Raw genomic sequence first — 14,086 nt, 5'->3', positions numbered from 1 at the left:
ATGCCCATCCAGGCGTACCCTATCACATGCTTTTTTTAGGAGCTGCACTACATGCAGTGACAATGACCCCCCCCCTTTAGCACCTTACACTATTTGGCTGAACTGGTTGCCAGACAAGTCCTAGCCAATCAATGTTAGGCCCTTTTCACACACATACACACAGGTATATGATGTCCATATGCTGTATGAACAGCAGCTAGCCTTCACATTCACACGACCGTACATACTTCCCCTATAGACCGGCAATGGCCGCACGGAGCGATACGGTGCCGCACGTACCGCTCCGTACACAGGAAAAAGATAGGACATTTCCTATCTTTCCCCATGTTATGGGATGTACGTAATGCATTGCAATGAACAGGGGAGGGGTCACCCCTCCTCCTTTCTATCGCGGCCGACATATGCCCGCCCAGCCAGGAATACGTCAGTGTGAATTCGGCTTTACAGCCACCATAGAAGTCCATTGTGCACAGCATGGTACGATGAACACACACGTGTGTCACCGCGCAGTTGCAGGGAAAACGATAGAGCGTGCTCCCCCTCCACCATGGATAAAAGCCTTTTTGTTCCTGGACAACCCTTCAAAGTGGAGACTTGATGTCAAACAGTGGTATCCATTTCTAATAGGCTATTAAAGCTTCTGTGCAATGTCTAACCTTTTTAAGAGCAACCAGCATGATAAAACTTTTCCATCCTGTGTTCCCTGCAGTATGGTGATGATACTCTTTTGGCCTCTGTCTTACAGCCCATATCTATGGAAAGCGTGTAAATTGGGGGAACTCCTGGCATAAATGCTGAATGTGTTCACAAAACAAGATGTGAACATTGGCTTATCAAGTGGATAAGTGTCACATGATGAGTAACCCCTTTGTGGAAAAACCTACCGTATGTTTGTATATACTGGATGGTGCTGTATATACTAAAACTGGGGAGAGGGAGGCTATGTATATATTAATATTGGGAAGGTAAAGACTGTATACACGACGACTAGGGAGGGGGAGGCTGTATATACTATAACTGGAGGGGGCTGTATAGTAACTGTGTAGATTTTATTTTAATTCCTTTAGAGGGCTGCACAGTGGATATTTTATATGTGTGGGACAGTGTGGTCAGTTGTGTTAAATATTATTTAAGAGCACACTGTTATCCAGGCGACATTATACAGGCAGTCCCCGGGTTACATACAAGATGGGGTCTGTAGGTTTGTTCTTAAGTTGAGTTTGTATGTAAGTCGGAACTGTATATTTTATCATTGTAATCCCAGCCAGAACTTTTTGGTCTCTGTGACAATTGGATTTTAAAAATGCTGGGTTGTCATAAGAATCAATATTAACACTAAAGCTTCATTACAGACACCAGTGATAACTGTTACAGCTGTTTACTGTAGCCTAGGACTAAAGTACAATAAATTACCAATATCCAGAGGTCCGTTTGTAACTAGGGGTCATATGTAAGTCGAGTGTTCTTAAAGAGAACCCGTCATGCAAAATAACCCCTCTAAACTAAATATATTTTCATAAACTGCCATTAGAGAGCATTGCCTCTATCCCTTCATTGTCCCTCTACATGCCTGTAAACCTAAGCAATGAGGTCCTAAAGCTGCAAATGACCTGTGAAATGTCCAATGAAGCATTAGCATATTCAAGCTGTCCACTCTATTCATGAGTGGGTGGCACAGCCACACCCCCAGTGCATGACTGACAGCCTGTGTAATGATGTGAGGCTGTATAATGATGTGCTTCCTGGTGCTGGTGGCCACGCCCCCTGCAGCCTGTGTGTGCATGTGTGTGTGTTTAGGAGAGATACAGCAGCTCCAGGCAGCCATGTTACAGCAGAACATGTCAGATTCATGTGTCTCTCACATGTCTGTGTCTCTCACATGTATATTAGGAGGATGCAGCATGTCAGCAGATGCAGCACTCACACTAGCCATGCTTTACTATACAATACACACAGACATGAGCAGGGGGAGGAGAGGGGAGGGGTAACAGGGTGACATCACTGCCTCTGACCATGTGACCAGCCTCATTTACATGATAAAAAATAGATGATTTTACAATGAATAATGTATGAAATAACTAGATAAAGGCTGGGATGGGATCCTTGTGAACTGCTCCAACAGGTAGAGGTGACAGGACTAGTGACACAGACCTGATGACAGGTGTCCTTTAAGTAGGGGACCGCCTGTACTGTAAATGTCTGTATTTTTATGAGTAGATTGTAGAGATGTGCTGCTGGGAGCTGAAGACATCTGGCGACAAATTGAACAGTGATAAACCACAGCAGAGAGAAGTCATAACGCAGTCATCCTCCTGATGGATCAGGTCATCACCTGTAAGGTACCAGATGCCACCAAAGTATTTAAGAATGATTTTAATAGCAGCTACAGTACTTCTTTATGCAGGCAACTTTTGAACCAGAAGAGATAATAATAATTTGACTGCTGTAATGGATTCCTGAGACAATTGTGTTCTTCACTAATTTTCTACATGACTACCCCTTTGCCCTTCATCCAGTTCGATGGGAAGATGGTAGCCAAGGTCCAGACATGGAAACCTACAAGAAAATGGTGCAAATGCGCCTTTTCACCAATTTCCTTTTACCTACCCGAATCCTGTGCAGTTGGATAGGTTTCTCCCATGATTTGTCCTTCCCTGCATATGAGATATGACCTTATCAGACTTGATCATCAACTTTTGAGCATATGCTGCAGTTTTGGGTGTTTTTCAGTTTCCTTTGCCCAGTTTCTAGCACTGATACAATTTTGCCCATTGACTTGTGCAATTGTGACACCACACATTTAGTATACAAATATGAGACAACTGTTGGAAATGTTCCCAGAATAATTTATTAAAATACAATAACACAAATTGTAATACATGATTAAAAATAATTAAAAAAAAAACTATGTACATTTTAAGCAAAAGGCGTGGGTTTTTTTGGAACGGTTTCTCTGACATGCAGCCAGAACTTCTATCCAAAACCATCTTTAGCAATTGACACGCAAATGGTTGTTTAGACGGCAATGGTGGAAGCCAGCGCACTTTAACAGGACAAGTATAATGGTTCTTTAATGAGATAAGAATATCCAGTGATTGCGTGGGAAGAGTTGTGCCATTAGTTGCTAAAACTGAGCAAAGTAAACTGATATTTTATGGATCACAGGCATTCCCTTCTTGGGTGGATTTGTTGGTATGATTGAATCACATAATGCACATGGAAGGTCTGGCAGACATGGACAGAGACAGATATTATAAGGGTGGGGGGGGGGGGGGTTATCTCCATTTATCCCCATCATGTTTTCCCCTCTTTCCACTTAGCCCCTTTATCTTTTTTTTCTTCCCCTCCGTTTCTTTGTCTCTGTTATTCTTCTTAGGCTATATTCACACGACCGTATGGGGGGATGTATATATGGCCGACGTATATACACCGTAGATACATCCCTCATAGACGGCAATAGACGCACGGTGCCGTACGGGAGCATTATGGTACTGCACACGCAAGGCAACGTACCGTCCGTAGCCAGAAGAAAGATAGGACAAGTCCTATCTTTCCTTGTAATACGGCGCTGTGCGCCATATATCACTATGGAAAGGGGCGGGGGTGAGCAGTGCTACGATACGGCGGGCACAATGTCGTGTTAATGTAGCCTTATTGTTTTGGATGTTTGTTATGAGCTGTAAATGAGCTCTTTAACTTTTGAAGGCCCTGCATTTCCTCCCTGTATTGTATATTGTTTCCATATGTTATAAAATGTTTACATTTTACTTCCAAATAAAAATGATTCATCACAAATAGATGCAAACCAGTTTTTGTTTCAAATTAAATTAAACAGTAAAACACAAGTAATATCATACTTGTTATCCTCCTTCTCTTCCAGGTGTCTGCAAGCAGACCCTTGCGTAGAATAAATTGCACTGTATAGTTTAACTATCAATGCAAAATAAAGTGCAGGCAAATGTATCCTGTTTGATTACTCATTTCTTGTTTTTTTGGTTCCTTTTGTATGTTCAATTTCTTATCATTTCTTGTAAATGTTACCGTTTCTTGTGGCAGGCCAGAATCATAATGGCACCACTGAATAGACATTATTTTGAAACTTACATGCCCATAAAAAGGCTCTATTTTTACACCACAAAGCACAGAGAAGTAAGGATAATGCTATATAACTTTTATATGTAGTGTTATCAAACAAAAAGTTGTAGGCAACAGTCAAAAAGGCATATACTGTAAACTATTTAGAGGTGTGACTAAACATACAATTCTAATAGATATGTGTGTTAACAAATGATATCCAGATAAAAACAGAACTGAACTAAGATAAATGTAGCAGTAATATATTGACCTGAAACCTATGCAATCTACTGTATAATTTGGAAGTTTAAACTAAAAACAAACAACAATTGCTAGAAAGAGAGGTACAGAATAGATAAATTGAAAAAGAGTTAAACTACAGCAGTGTAGACATATGATATGTCACTGAACTTAATTTTTACTAGGTGCAGTAGCCTATCTTCACATGAACCTTTGCTGTTTGGGGCTATTATATTTATACAGTCCAGGGGCCATGGCAGTTGTAATCCGTCCCTGCCATGCACTACTCATGTTCTTTTGTGGTGCTGTTTTCTGAAGAAAGCAGCCATATTTTTTATACCAAGGTAGAGTGGTTTACTGGTTATTCCCTTCCAGACCATAGCAACTCCATTATCTTCTGGCAGGTAATGAAACTTTTTACATAGTAATCTGTGTAAATACTTAGCAAAGCCTGACCACATTGAAAAATAAAAAAATATATGGAAAATGGTATTAAACTTTTCTAACAGGTTAAAAACTATACAATATATGGACATGCCTAAACTATGAATATTCATGAATGCTATCCAATGTAGTTACTGGTAACAGGGTAATGAGAAATTCGGAGGAGGAATTCTGCTCAAGATTCTTAGTTGCTTCATGCACCATCTGAGAGGCCAACACGTGTTCTATCTGTAAGATAAAGAGGTATAATTGGTCTACTGGCTGTAAGATGTAGCCAAATATAGTTTACATTATATAGTAAATAACACTGAATTGATGCAGGTAGATGCATGGATTTATAAACAGATTCTAATATCTATCTTGGATTTTCCTTCTATCACACAGAATACTTTTCTCAAAATGATGTTTTTACAGTAGCTGCTTTAAATAACAAAGTGCAAAGTTTCCTCACTTTTGCTGTGATAAGTTTGTCTGTAGTATTGCTCGATTCTGAAATCTCTTCCCCAAAACATAAAGTGATGTGGCAATCAGGTGGCGTGCCTCCTTCTGTTTTGTATGTTTCCAGAGCTGAGAGAAATACAACACACAGATAAGTATGAGCAACCATTTCATTTTTACCTGGGACTAAGGCTACATTCACATGATGTATGTCCGCCGTACCGTAGAGGAAAGCGCCGCTCACCCCCGCCCCTCTCCATAGAGTAACATAGGTCCCAGCGCCGTATTCCGTCGAAAGATAGGACATGTCCTATCTTTCTGCGGGCTATGGTATCGCATGTGTGCTGCACCGTACCGCTCCCGTATGGCGCTGTGAGGTCATTGCGGTGTATGGGGGACGTATATACGTCAGCCGTATATACGTCCCTGATACTTTCGTGTGAATGTAGCCTAATAAAAACATCAAACTTCTATATCAGTCCTGGGCACAGAACAGCCAGAGGGCCACAACCGGCCCTCTAAATATCTGCGTGAGATTGTTGAAAACATTAGGGCCTCCATTTATTACCATATACACTTACCGGCCACTTTATTAGCTACACCTGTCCAACTGCTCGTTAACACTTAATTTCTAATCAGCCAATCACATGGCGGCAACTCAGTGCATTTAGGCATGTAGACAAGGTCAAAACAATCTCCTGCAGTTCAAACCGAGCATCAGTATGGGGAAGAAAGGTGATTTGAGTGCCTTTGAACGTGGCATGGTTGTTGGTGCCAGAAGGGCTGGTCTGAGTATTTCAGAAATTGCTGATCTACTGGGATTTTCACGCACAACCATCTCTAGGGTTTACCGAGAATGGTCCGAAAAAGAAAAAACATCCAGTGAGCGGCAGTTCTGTGGGCGGAAATGCCTTGTTGATGCCAGAGGTCAGAGGAGAATGGGCAGACTGGTTCCAGCTGATAGAAAGGCAACAGTGACTCAAATCGCCACCAGTTACAACCAAGGTAGGCAGGAGAGCATCTCTGAAAGCACAGTACGTCCAACAGATGGGCTACAGCAGCAGAAGACCACACCGGGTGCCACTCCTTTCAGCTAAGAACAGGAAACTGAGGCTACAATTTGCACAAGCTCATCGAAATTGGACAGTAGAAGATTGGAAAAACGTTGCCTGGTCTGATGAGTCTCGATTTCTGCTGCAACATTCGGATGGTAGGGTCAGAATTTGGCGTCAACAACATGAAAGCATGGATCCATCCTGCCTTGTATCAACGGTTCAGGCTGGTGGTGGTGGTGTCATGGTGTGGGGAATATTTTCTTGGCACTCTTTGGGCCCCTTGGTACCAATTGAGCATCGTTGCAACGCCACAGCCTACCTGAGTATTGTTGCTGACCATGTCCATCCCTTTATGACCACAATGTACCCAACATCTGATGGCTACTTTCAGCAGGATAATGCGCCATGTCATAAAGCTGGAATCATCTCAGACCGGTTTCTTGAACATGACAATGAGTTCACTGTACTCAAATGACCTCCACAGTCACCAGATCTCAATCCAATAGAGCATCTTTGGGATGTGGTGGAACGGGAGATTCGCATCATGGATGTGCAGCCGACAATTCTGCGGCAACTGTGTGATGCCATCATGTCAATATGGACCAAAATCTCTGAGGAATGCTTCCAGCACCTTGTTGAATCTATGCCACGAAGAATTGAGGCAGTTCTGAAGGCAAAAGGAGGTCCAACCCGTTACTAGCATGGTGTACCTAATAAAGTGGCCCGTGAGTGTATACTCGGGTATAAGCCAACCCAAATATAAGCCGAGACCCCTAATTTTACCACAAAAACCTGGTAAAACATATATTTTTTTTTACTCGAGTATAAGCCGAGTTTGGGTTTGCAGCACATTTTTTGTGCTGAAAAAACAGGCTTATGCTCGAGTATATATGGTAATTGAATTCCTGTAATGTTTTTTTTTTATTTTAATGTGGGGATGGGTTACATACTGAATTCAGTATATAGGTATTGGGTAGAACTGAGTTAAGTATATTAGTCAGGCCCTCTAAAACTATTCCAATTTCTCATGTGGCCCCATGGGAAAATTAATTGCCCACCCCTGTGCTACATGCAATCAGCCACCAGTAGATTGCACTTTGTACAGAGTACAACCCAAAGCAATTCTTCTTGGAAGAGTAAAAGTATTCCTAAGAGAACAGACACAGTTACCTTTCAAGAACTGCTGAATGTCGAACAATTTGACGTGGACATCTCTTTCCAATTTATTGAATGCTCCTTTAGAGCTTGAAAACGGTTCAGTCCAATAAATACGTCCAGAACATGATTTGTGACGTTGAGCAAAGATTCCATAATCATTACTGGCCAGCATAACCCCAGACTGAAGAAAACCAAGAAGTTTCTCAGTTCTTTCCCGAATGTCCGCTTGAAATTGCTCTCCTGGAGAAGGCAGGAGAATATGCTCCATTCCACCCATGAATACTTCAGTAGGAGCCCTTGCTGAAAGTTTACACTCTCCACTCTGAACCACCTTTTGCGCCATTTCAATTCCACTATAAATTAAGGTTATTCTCAATCCTGTATCTGGAGATAAATCAAGGAAATTATTACGATATGAATAATAAATAGATACATGACTTCAATGTCAGCAGACTGGGTGAGCCTGTACCCTGTAATACTCCTCCCACCTGTGCTATGGTATTATCTATGCATTAAACACTCCAAATACCACAACAAAAATGTCACTGTATTTTTTCTCAATAAATTACATAAATTAAAAAACACAAATCCTACAATAAAAAAATCACAAAGAAGAAAGAATGTTGCAGATTTATATATCCATTTGACATCTATAAATTCAAACTGATTTTCTTATGCAGCATGTTAATGGGATTTAAAGGGAACCTGTAAACATAAATGTACCTAATAAATCAGATTTCCTTGTTTTTAAGAAAAAAAGTCTTTCAAAATTGAAGATTTCAAAATGCTAATGATTCTGAGGGGCTTCAGGCCTATGGAGCCCCTGAAGCTCATTTGCATAATGTTAAAAGTCTTTGAAAAAAAAACAGGCCATAGGAATCTAAAAGAAGAGCAGATCCTGCCAGAGGGGGCACACACCAGTATGTCAGTGTGCTTGGTATACAATCCTTAATCCTGGTGGTAGATGTTCCCCATCTCAGAACACTCTCTTTGCTGTAATTAACAATCCTGACTATGCAGACAGCATGACAGCAAACAGACAGCTGACACCATGACACCAAATTTACATCTCAGTTCAAAGTTGATTTTCTGTATGATGCAACCACATTGGACCATGAAAGAAGCATGATCTGGAAGGTGTTAAGATGCTTGACCACATACTGGTAGTGGATATTGGACCAATTTTAGCTGATAGGTTCCCTTTAACATAAATTCTATTACATTTTTCACTGAAGCCATGTGGGCTTCAGTTAAAAAACTGAGGTATGAAAAAGCACATTGAAAAGAATGATTCAATAAGGCATCACTGAAAAATCACTTAAGCCAGGAAGAGAAAATAAATCTGTATATATGTTGATAGTGCCAAATGGCTTCAGTGAAAATTCACTAATGTGAATAAACAAACTCCAGTGTCTATGCACATTGAAACTAAAGATATCTTCACTGAATATATATGTAATTGAAGTATAAAATATCATTCATAAACTATGGTTGCTGAAAACAAATAAAACGTACCTCTGGTTGTCTCATATGTATAAACGTCTACAGGAGGGATGGTGGCTATAAAAGAAAAGATGCATATTAGTCACCAGTACAAGTCAATTGGTAATTTCAATTAATATAGTTTGTAAAAAGTATAACAATATACTATTGAACTGTGAACGGATAATACTGTTAGTAAATTCTTCATAAAATAACTTTATTTATGCAGCATTTAACACACCTTAATAACAAGTGGCATCACATGTCTGTTAAGGTTGTGTGGAAGAGCTGAAGAGTATGGAGTCCTTTTGGCACATAGAGGGCGCCAGCTGATTTTGCAGCTAACACCCAGCAGTTGTTAACCTCTTAAGGGCCTCCATGAAAACGGTGGCACTTAAAGGAAACCTACCATTTGATTCGATGCATTATGAAGCAAACATACCTTGAGAATGCTGTAGCTACAACGATGCTGGATCATGTCTTGGTTAATCCCTGTGCTGAGTGGTTTTGCTGATAAAACCATTATAAAATTATGATAATGAAGCTGTCTCGCTTTTGTGGCTGGCTCAGCACTTCTCCTAGCACATTAGTTAAAGGTATCAAAGTTGGAAATTTCACTAAAAGTGCTTTTTCCGTGTATAATGCTGGGTGCGACACATTCATTAAGAACGTGCGCTAGAAATCATGAATCTGTCTCTTCCCCGTACTGGCATGGCAGAGTTCACCAACTTTTTTGTGGTGCACCTTTAATATAGGGCGTGCAAACACAATTTGCATGTTAAATATGGCGCTAAGTCGAATCAGGCCCCCCCTTTGTGTCACATGGAGGCTAGCACTCTGAAAGCCGATTTCCCCTACAAGAACGTGCAAAGTCTGACAAAAGAGCAGTGCACAGCCCGTAGTAAATGTGCCTCAAGAAAACAATCTCAAAGTCACCTAGATATGTTAAAGCGTGCCGAAGTTAAAACCAATTATCATGACACATGTTTGATTCTAAAACAAGCGCCGGTGATAAGGGGTTAAACTCTAAACTTTTTTGATAGCTAACTGTACATTGGAGGAACAAATACAAACTCTAAAACAAATATTTTGTTTGGTACAGGGGAAAAAATAGAAGATGTCACTGATTTCTCAAACACTTGAAACAGAAAGTGTTATACTGCAAGTAATATTTCTTTTATGTCAGACATGCTCACCATTTTATGACTCAGCGTGATGACACATTGGTTAAATCTCACAACAAACATTGATTCGAAAAGGGCATTTCCAAAATAAGTTTCAGTCGTCAATACTTACTCATAGTAGTGAAGTGTCCCTTTTGACTGGATGACTCAAAACCAGGTATATTTGGTACTACAATATTTAGTGCATCAGTGTTACTTAGGTCACTTCCAATCCCAGAATCCTCTGGTGCAGCGGAACTGGTGACTTCAGACACTTCGAATCTCTGCTGAAAAAAATAATACAATTATGAAACAAAATAGGAATATGAAAAAAAACCCAAAGGAGATTATGTTATTCTTACCAGATTGACAATTTGGGGTTTCTTTTCTACTGGATCAGTTTCATCAGATGAGCTGCCCCTTGAATCTGCAGTTCCTTTTCTCTTCTGGCATTTTTTCTCAGAGGATGCAATACCTTAAGTAAGAGAAGACATAAAATATGTTTGATGCTATTCAATGGGTAGTTTTATCATTTTAGCATGCTTTAAGAAAACGTAAAAGATGGCATATTTAAAGACAGCTCTATAGGGGGGAATGAATCACTCCTTTTTGTGACCTATTTGTCTCATCTCTCATCTCACTTTTTTCTTGCAACTTCTTGCAGTTTCTGCCCTCTGGGTGGAATTATGTGACTTTTACATGACAGTATCAAACATTAGGACCAAAAAACAATCTATGTTGCACCATTTTACACCTTAAAATTCACAAAATTCAGTCTCAAAAAGTAGTGCAAGAAATCAGACAATAGCCCACATTTATTGAAAACAGTGCAAATTGCACTATGTGCAGTTTTCCTGTGCAGTGTGCTCCTGATTCATGAATTGTGGTGCACGTTCATCATGAATCTGGTGCCCCCTCGAGAGAATGCACCATTTTCATTTTGGTGCACTTTGTTCATGCTGCAGAATTGTGGCGCAGACACGCCCTGTTTTGGTGCACATTTGGTGCACATTTTTTCTGTCTTGTCGGACACAATGCAGCCACGACCCAAAACAGGCGCAGACACTTTATAAATACATGTACAAGCAGTTTGCAGGTTCTTTCTAGTGCAAAGTCAGAAACACTGGTGCAAACGCTTTAATAAATGTTGGCTAATATGGGTGATAAATTACCCCCTATAAATTTAGAAATGTAAGTTTCAAGTTATGTATCATGTCGCAGTGTTAGTAGCCTTCACCTTGCTCTTCAGGTGGAACAATCTTATACACCTTGTATGGCTCAGATATGTCGAGCTGTGATCTTTGAGGGAGTTCTTGGAATTCTGGACTCTTGTTTAGCGCACAGCGAAGTCTTGTTTTCCACGCTGCTGCATCAACTTTTGCTCCAGGTTGATATTTTTTCTTGTACATAGCCCATGCCTAGTTATAAAAAAAGCGAATTCAATAAGTGAGGAAATGGCAACAGACTATAACTATGCACAAAGTTTTGCTGATTTAAATTTTTTTTTCAGTAAGTAAAAAAAAAGCAAAAAAGTACCTTAAAGATGGCAGCATCCTCATCATGCCGAAAGTCTTGTTTGCCTGCATGTTTCCATGGAATTCGGAAGCAAGTTTTCCGATTATCATCCCACATAAGTCCTGGGTACTGTCCACTTTCAATCTGCTCCACCAACCATGGTTTCAACTTTCGAGTGGACCGTGCACGAGCAGTGGCCATCTACAAATATTCACATTATTAATATCACTGCAAGTGCAGACAGCCACTTAAAGGGGTATTCCCATTTGAGCAAATTAATGTTATTGTTTGTATGATAAAAAGTTATACCATTTTCCAATATCCTTTCTGTATGAGTTCCTCACAGATTTCTAGATCTTTGCTTGCTGTCAATCTATAGAAAGCTTCTATGTTTACTACCAGTGGATAGAAATCTGACCATGGTCACACAGGTGCCGTGCACCTGTGTGACCATGGTCAGATTTCTATCCACTGGAAGTAACCATAGAGGCTTTCTATGGAATGACAGCAAGCAGTGATCTAGAAAACCGTGAGGATTTGATACAGAAAGTATATAAAAACATTACTATTAAATTGCTAAAATGGGAATACCCCTTTAAATGAATTTCTGTCTTCAGTGCATTCATGCAGGTAGTCAAGTTATTTTCTACTATTTATAATTTATATAACCTTCTTCATTAGGTGCTGGGGAAAGGATGCAAAACAATACAGGCAGTCCCCGGGTTACATACAAGATAGGTTCTGGAGGTTTGTTCTTAAGTTGAATTTGTATGTAAGTCAGAACTGTATATTTTAAAATTGTAACCCCAGACAAATTATTTTTGGTCTCTGTGACAATTGGATTTTAAAAATGTTGGATTGTCATAAGAACCAGGATTAACAATAAAGCTTCATTGCAGACACCTTTTATAACTGTTATAGCTGTTTATTGTTGCCTATGGCTAAAGTAAAGTCACCAATTACCAGAGGTCCGTTTGTAACTAGGGGTTGTCTGTAAGTTGGTTGTTCTTAAGTAGGGGACCGTCTGTATATGTTATGAAGACACTGTGCAATTATTCCATTTAGTGACTGCATCATCATATACTGTCTTGGGAGTGAGGGGTAGTTTTAAGACAACCGTTTCACTCCTACCTCTGTTAACTATCTAGTTCTAGCTTTAAAAAGAATAAAATACATCATGCCCCCTGCCATAGAAGGTGCTGCTCTGTCCCACCCCCATCATTATCAGCTCTGCCTTATGAGATTTGCTGAGCAATATAAACACAATCCTGTCACAAACCGGCAAGTCAGTGCATGGGCAGCTGATTTCCATTTCAGTCAGGATAGAATAAATGTAAACTTCATATAAAACCACGGAGGAAAATAATATTAACCAGGTAACTGCCTAAATAATGAAAATGTAATAAGGGGGATATTGGGATTCCACATTGTACAGGATATAGGTAAACACTGTAATGTACAGCAAACACTCAAAATTAGTATCCAAGTTTGCAGATGTGTTATAAAACATAAGTTAAAAAGATACATTAGAAGAAAGCCATAACAATAGTCCTCACACACCCATCAGGGAAGTAATCCATTACTATAACTAGTTATTTGTGTCAATGGATCCTCTAGGTGCAGAAGTCCCCATTATTCTTTATATGGCAGCTACATTCTACCTCTGCAGGCTGATATCCATCTAAATGCAAAGTATTATATATGGGGATGACCCCCATGCCTAGTAAATACAGTGAACATTGACAGACTATCTGAGCTCTAGTGTCAAGTCATAGCAGCATTGTAGAATCAAAGATCTGAAACTATGGTACAGTATACAAACCACCTACCTTAAAACCTCTACAACTTGTGATATTTCCTCTCTTGTAATATGCTCTTTTTTCTGTTTCTTTTCTCCTCCACCCCCAGTTTCGCTTCCTGTAGTTTGCTCTTCTTGCTGCTTCCTCCTTTTCCTAGAAATCATGTGACCTGCACGGAGCTAAACACAAGCAGCACAGCTGACAGCTGCAATGAGCTATGTGGCCAGCAGGGGCGCACTGTTCTGTTACATATTACAGTGCATTACTATCAGCAAACTTATCCAAGGCATTTTTAGCCTTGTTGGACCAAGCTACTTTGCCATTTGTCATGTTAGCTTTCATATCATTCATTATGCAGCCTATTAAACTGTATTATTGTCAAGAAAATGAATATGTTATGGATACTTCCTTAACCCCCTTAGTGCCAAGCCATGTTTCTGCAATTTTCTCTTAATAATTAATAATAATTCTTTATTTATATAGCGCCTACAGATTACGCAGCACTGCACAAAGCATGTCAAATTCCTGCAAGCCAAGACCGATATTTTTTAATTTTTCCATCAAGGTAGCCATATTAGGGATTATTTTTTGTGCGCTGATTTGTAGATTTTAATGGCGCCATTATATGGATACATGCTCCGTAATAATACGTTTATGGAAGGCAATGGCAATCGCTTTCAAGACCCATAACATTTTTATTTTTCCAATAACAGGTTTT

At 39.9% G+C, this 14,086-nt stretch overlaps 1 protein-coding gene across 1 annotated transcript; it reads right to left on the bottom strand.

Annotated features, from left to right (window-relative positions):
* Window positions 1-2,830: 2,830 nt before the first annotated feature.
* Window positions 2,831-13,537, bottom strand: IRF9 (interferon regulatory factor 9). The gene is made up of 9 exons (XM_072150739.1): window positions 13,399-13,537; window positions 11,591-11,770; window positions 11,292-11,472; window positions 10,417-10,529; window positions 10,188-10,341; window positions 8,925-8,969; window positions 7,422-7,793; window positions 5,210-5,325; window positions 2,831-4,986 (listed from the first exon to the last, which is right to left on the bottom strand). The coding sequence occupies exons 2-9, from the start codon at window positions 11,768-11,770 to the stop codon at window positions 4,858-4,860; spliced, it is 1,290 nt and encodes a 429-aa protein (XP_072006840.1). The 5' UTR covers window positions 13,399-13,537; the 3' UTR covers window positions 2,831-4,857.
* Window positions 13,538-14,086: the final 549 nt, after the last annotated feature.

The sequence above is a fragment of the Engystomops pustulosus genome, chromosome 1 (genome assembly GCF_040894005.1).
Source record: "Engystomops pustulosus chromosome 1, aEngPut4.maternal, whole genome shotgun sequence".
Lineage (NCBI taxonomy): Eukaryota > Metazoa > Chordata > Amphibia > Anura > Leptodactylidae > Engystomops > Engystomops pustulosus.
The sequence above is the reverse complement of the archived record's forward strand: the minus strand, read 5'-3'. Positions and strand labels throughout refer to the sequence as shown.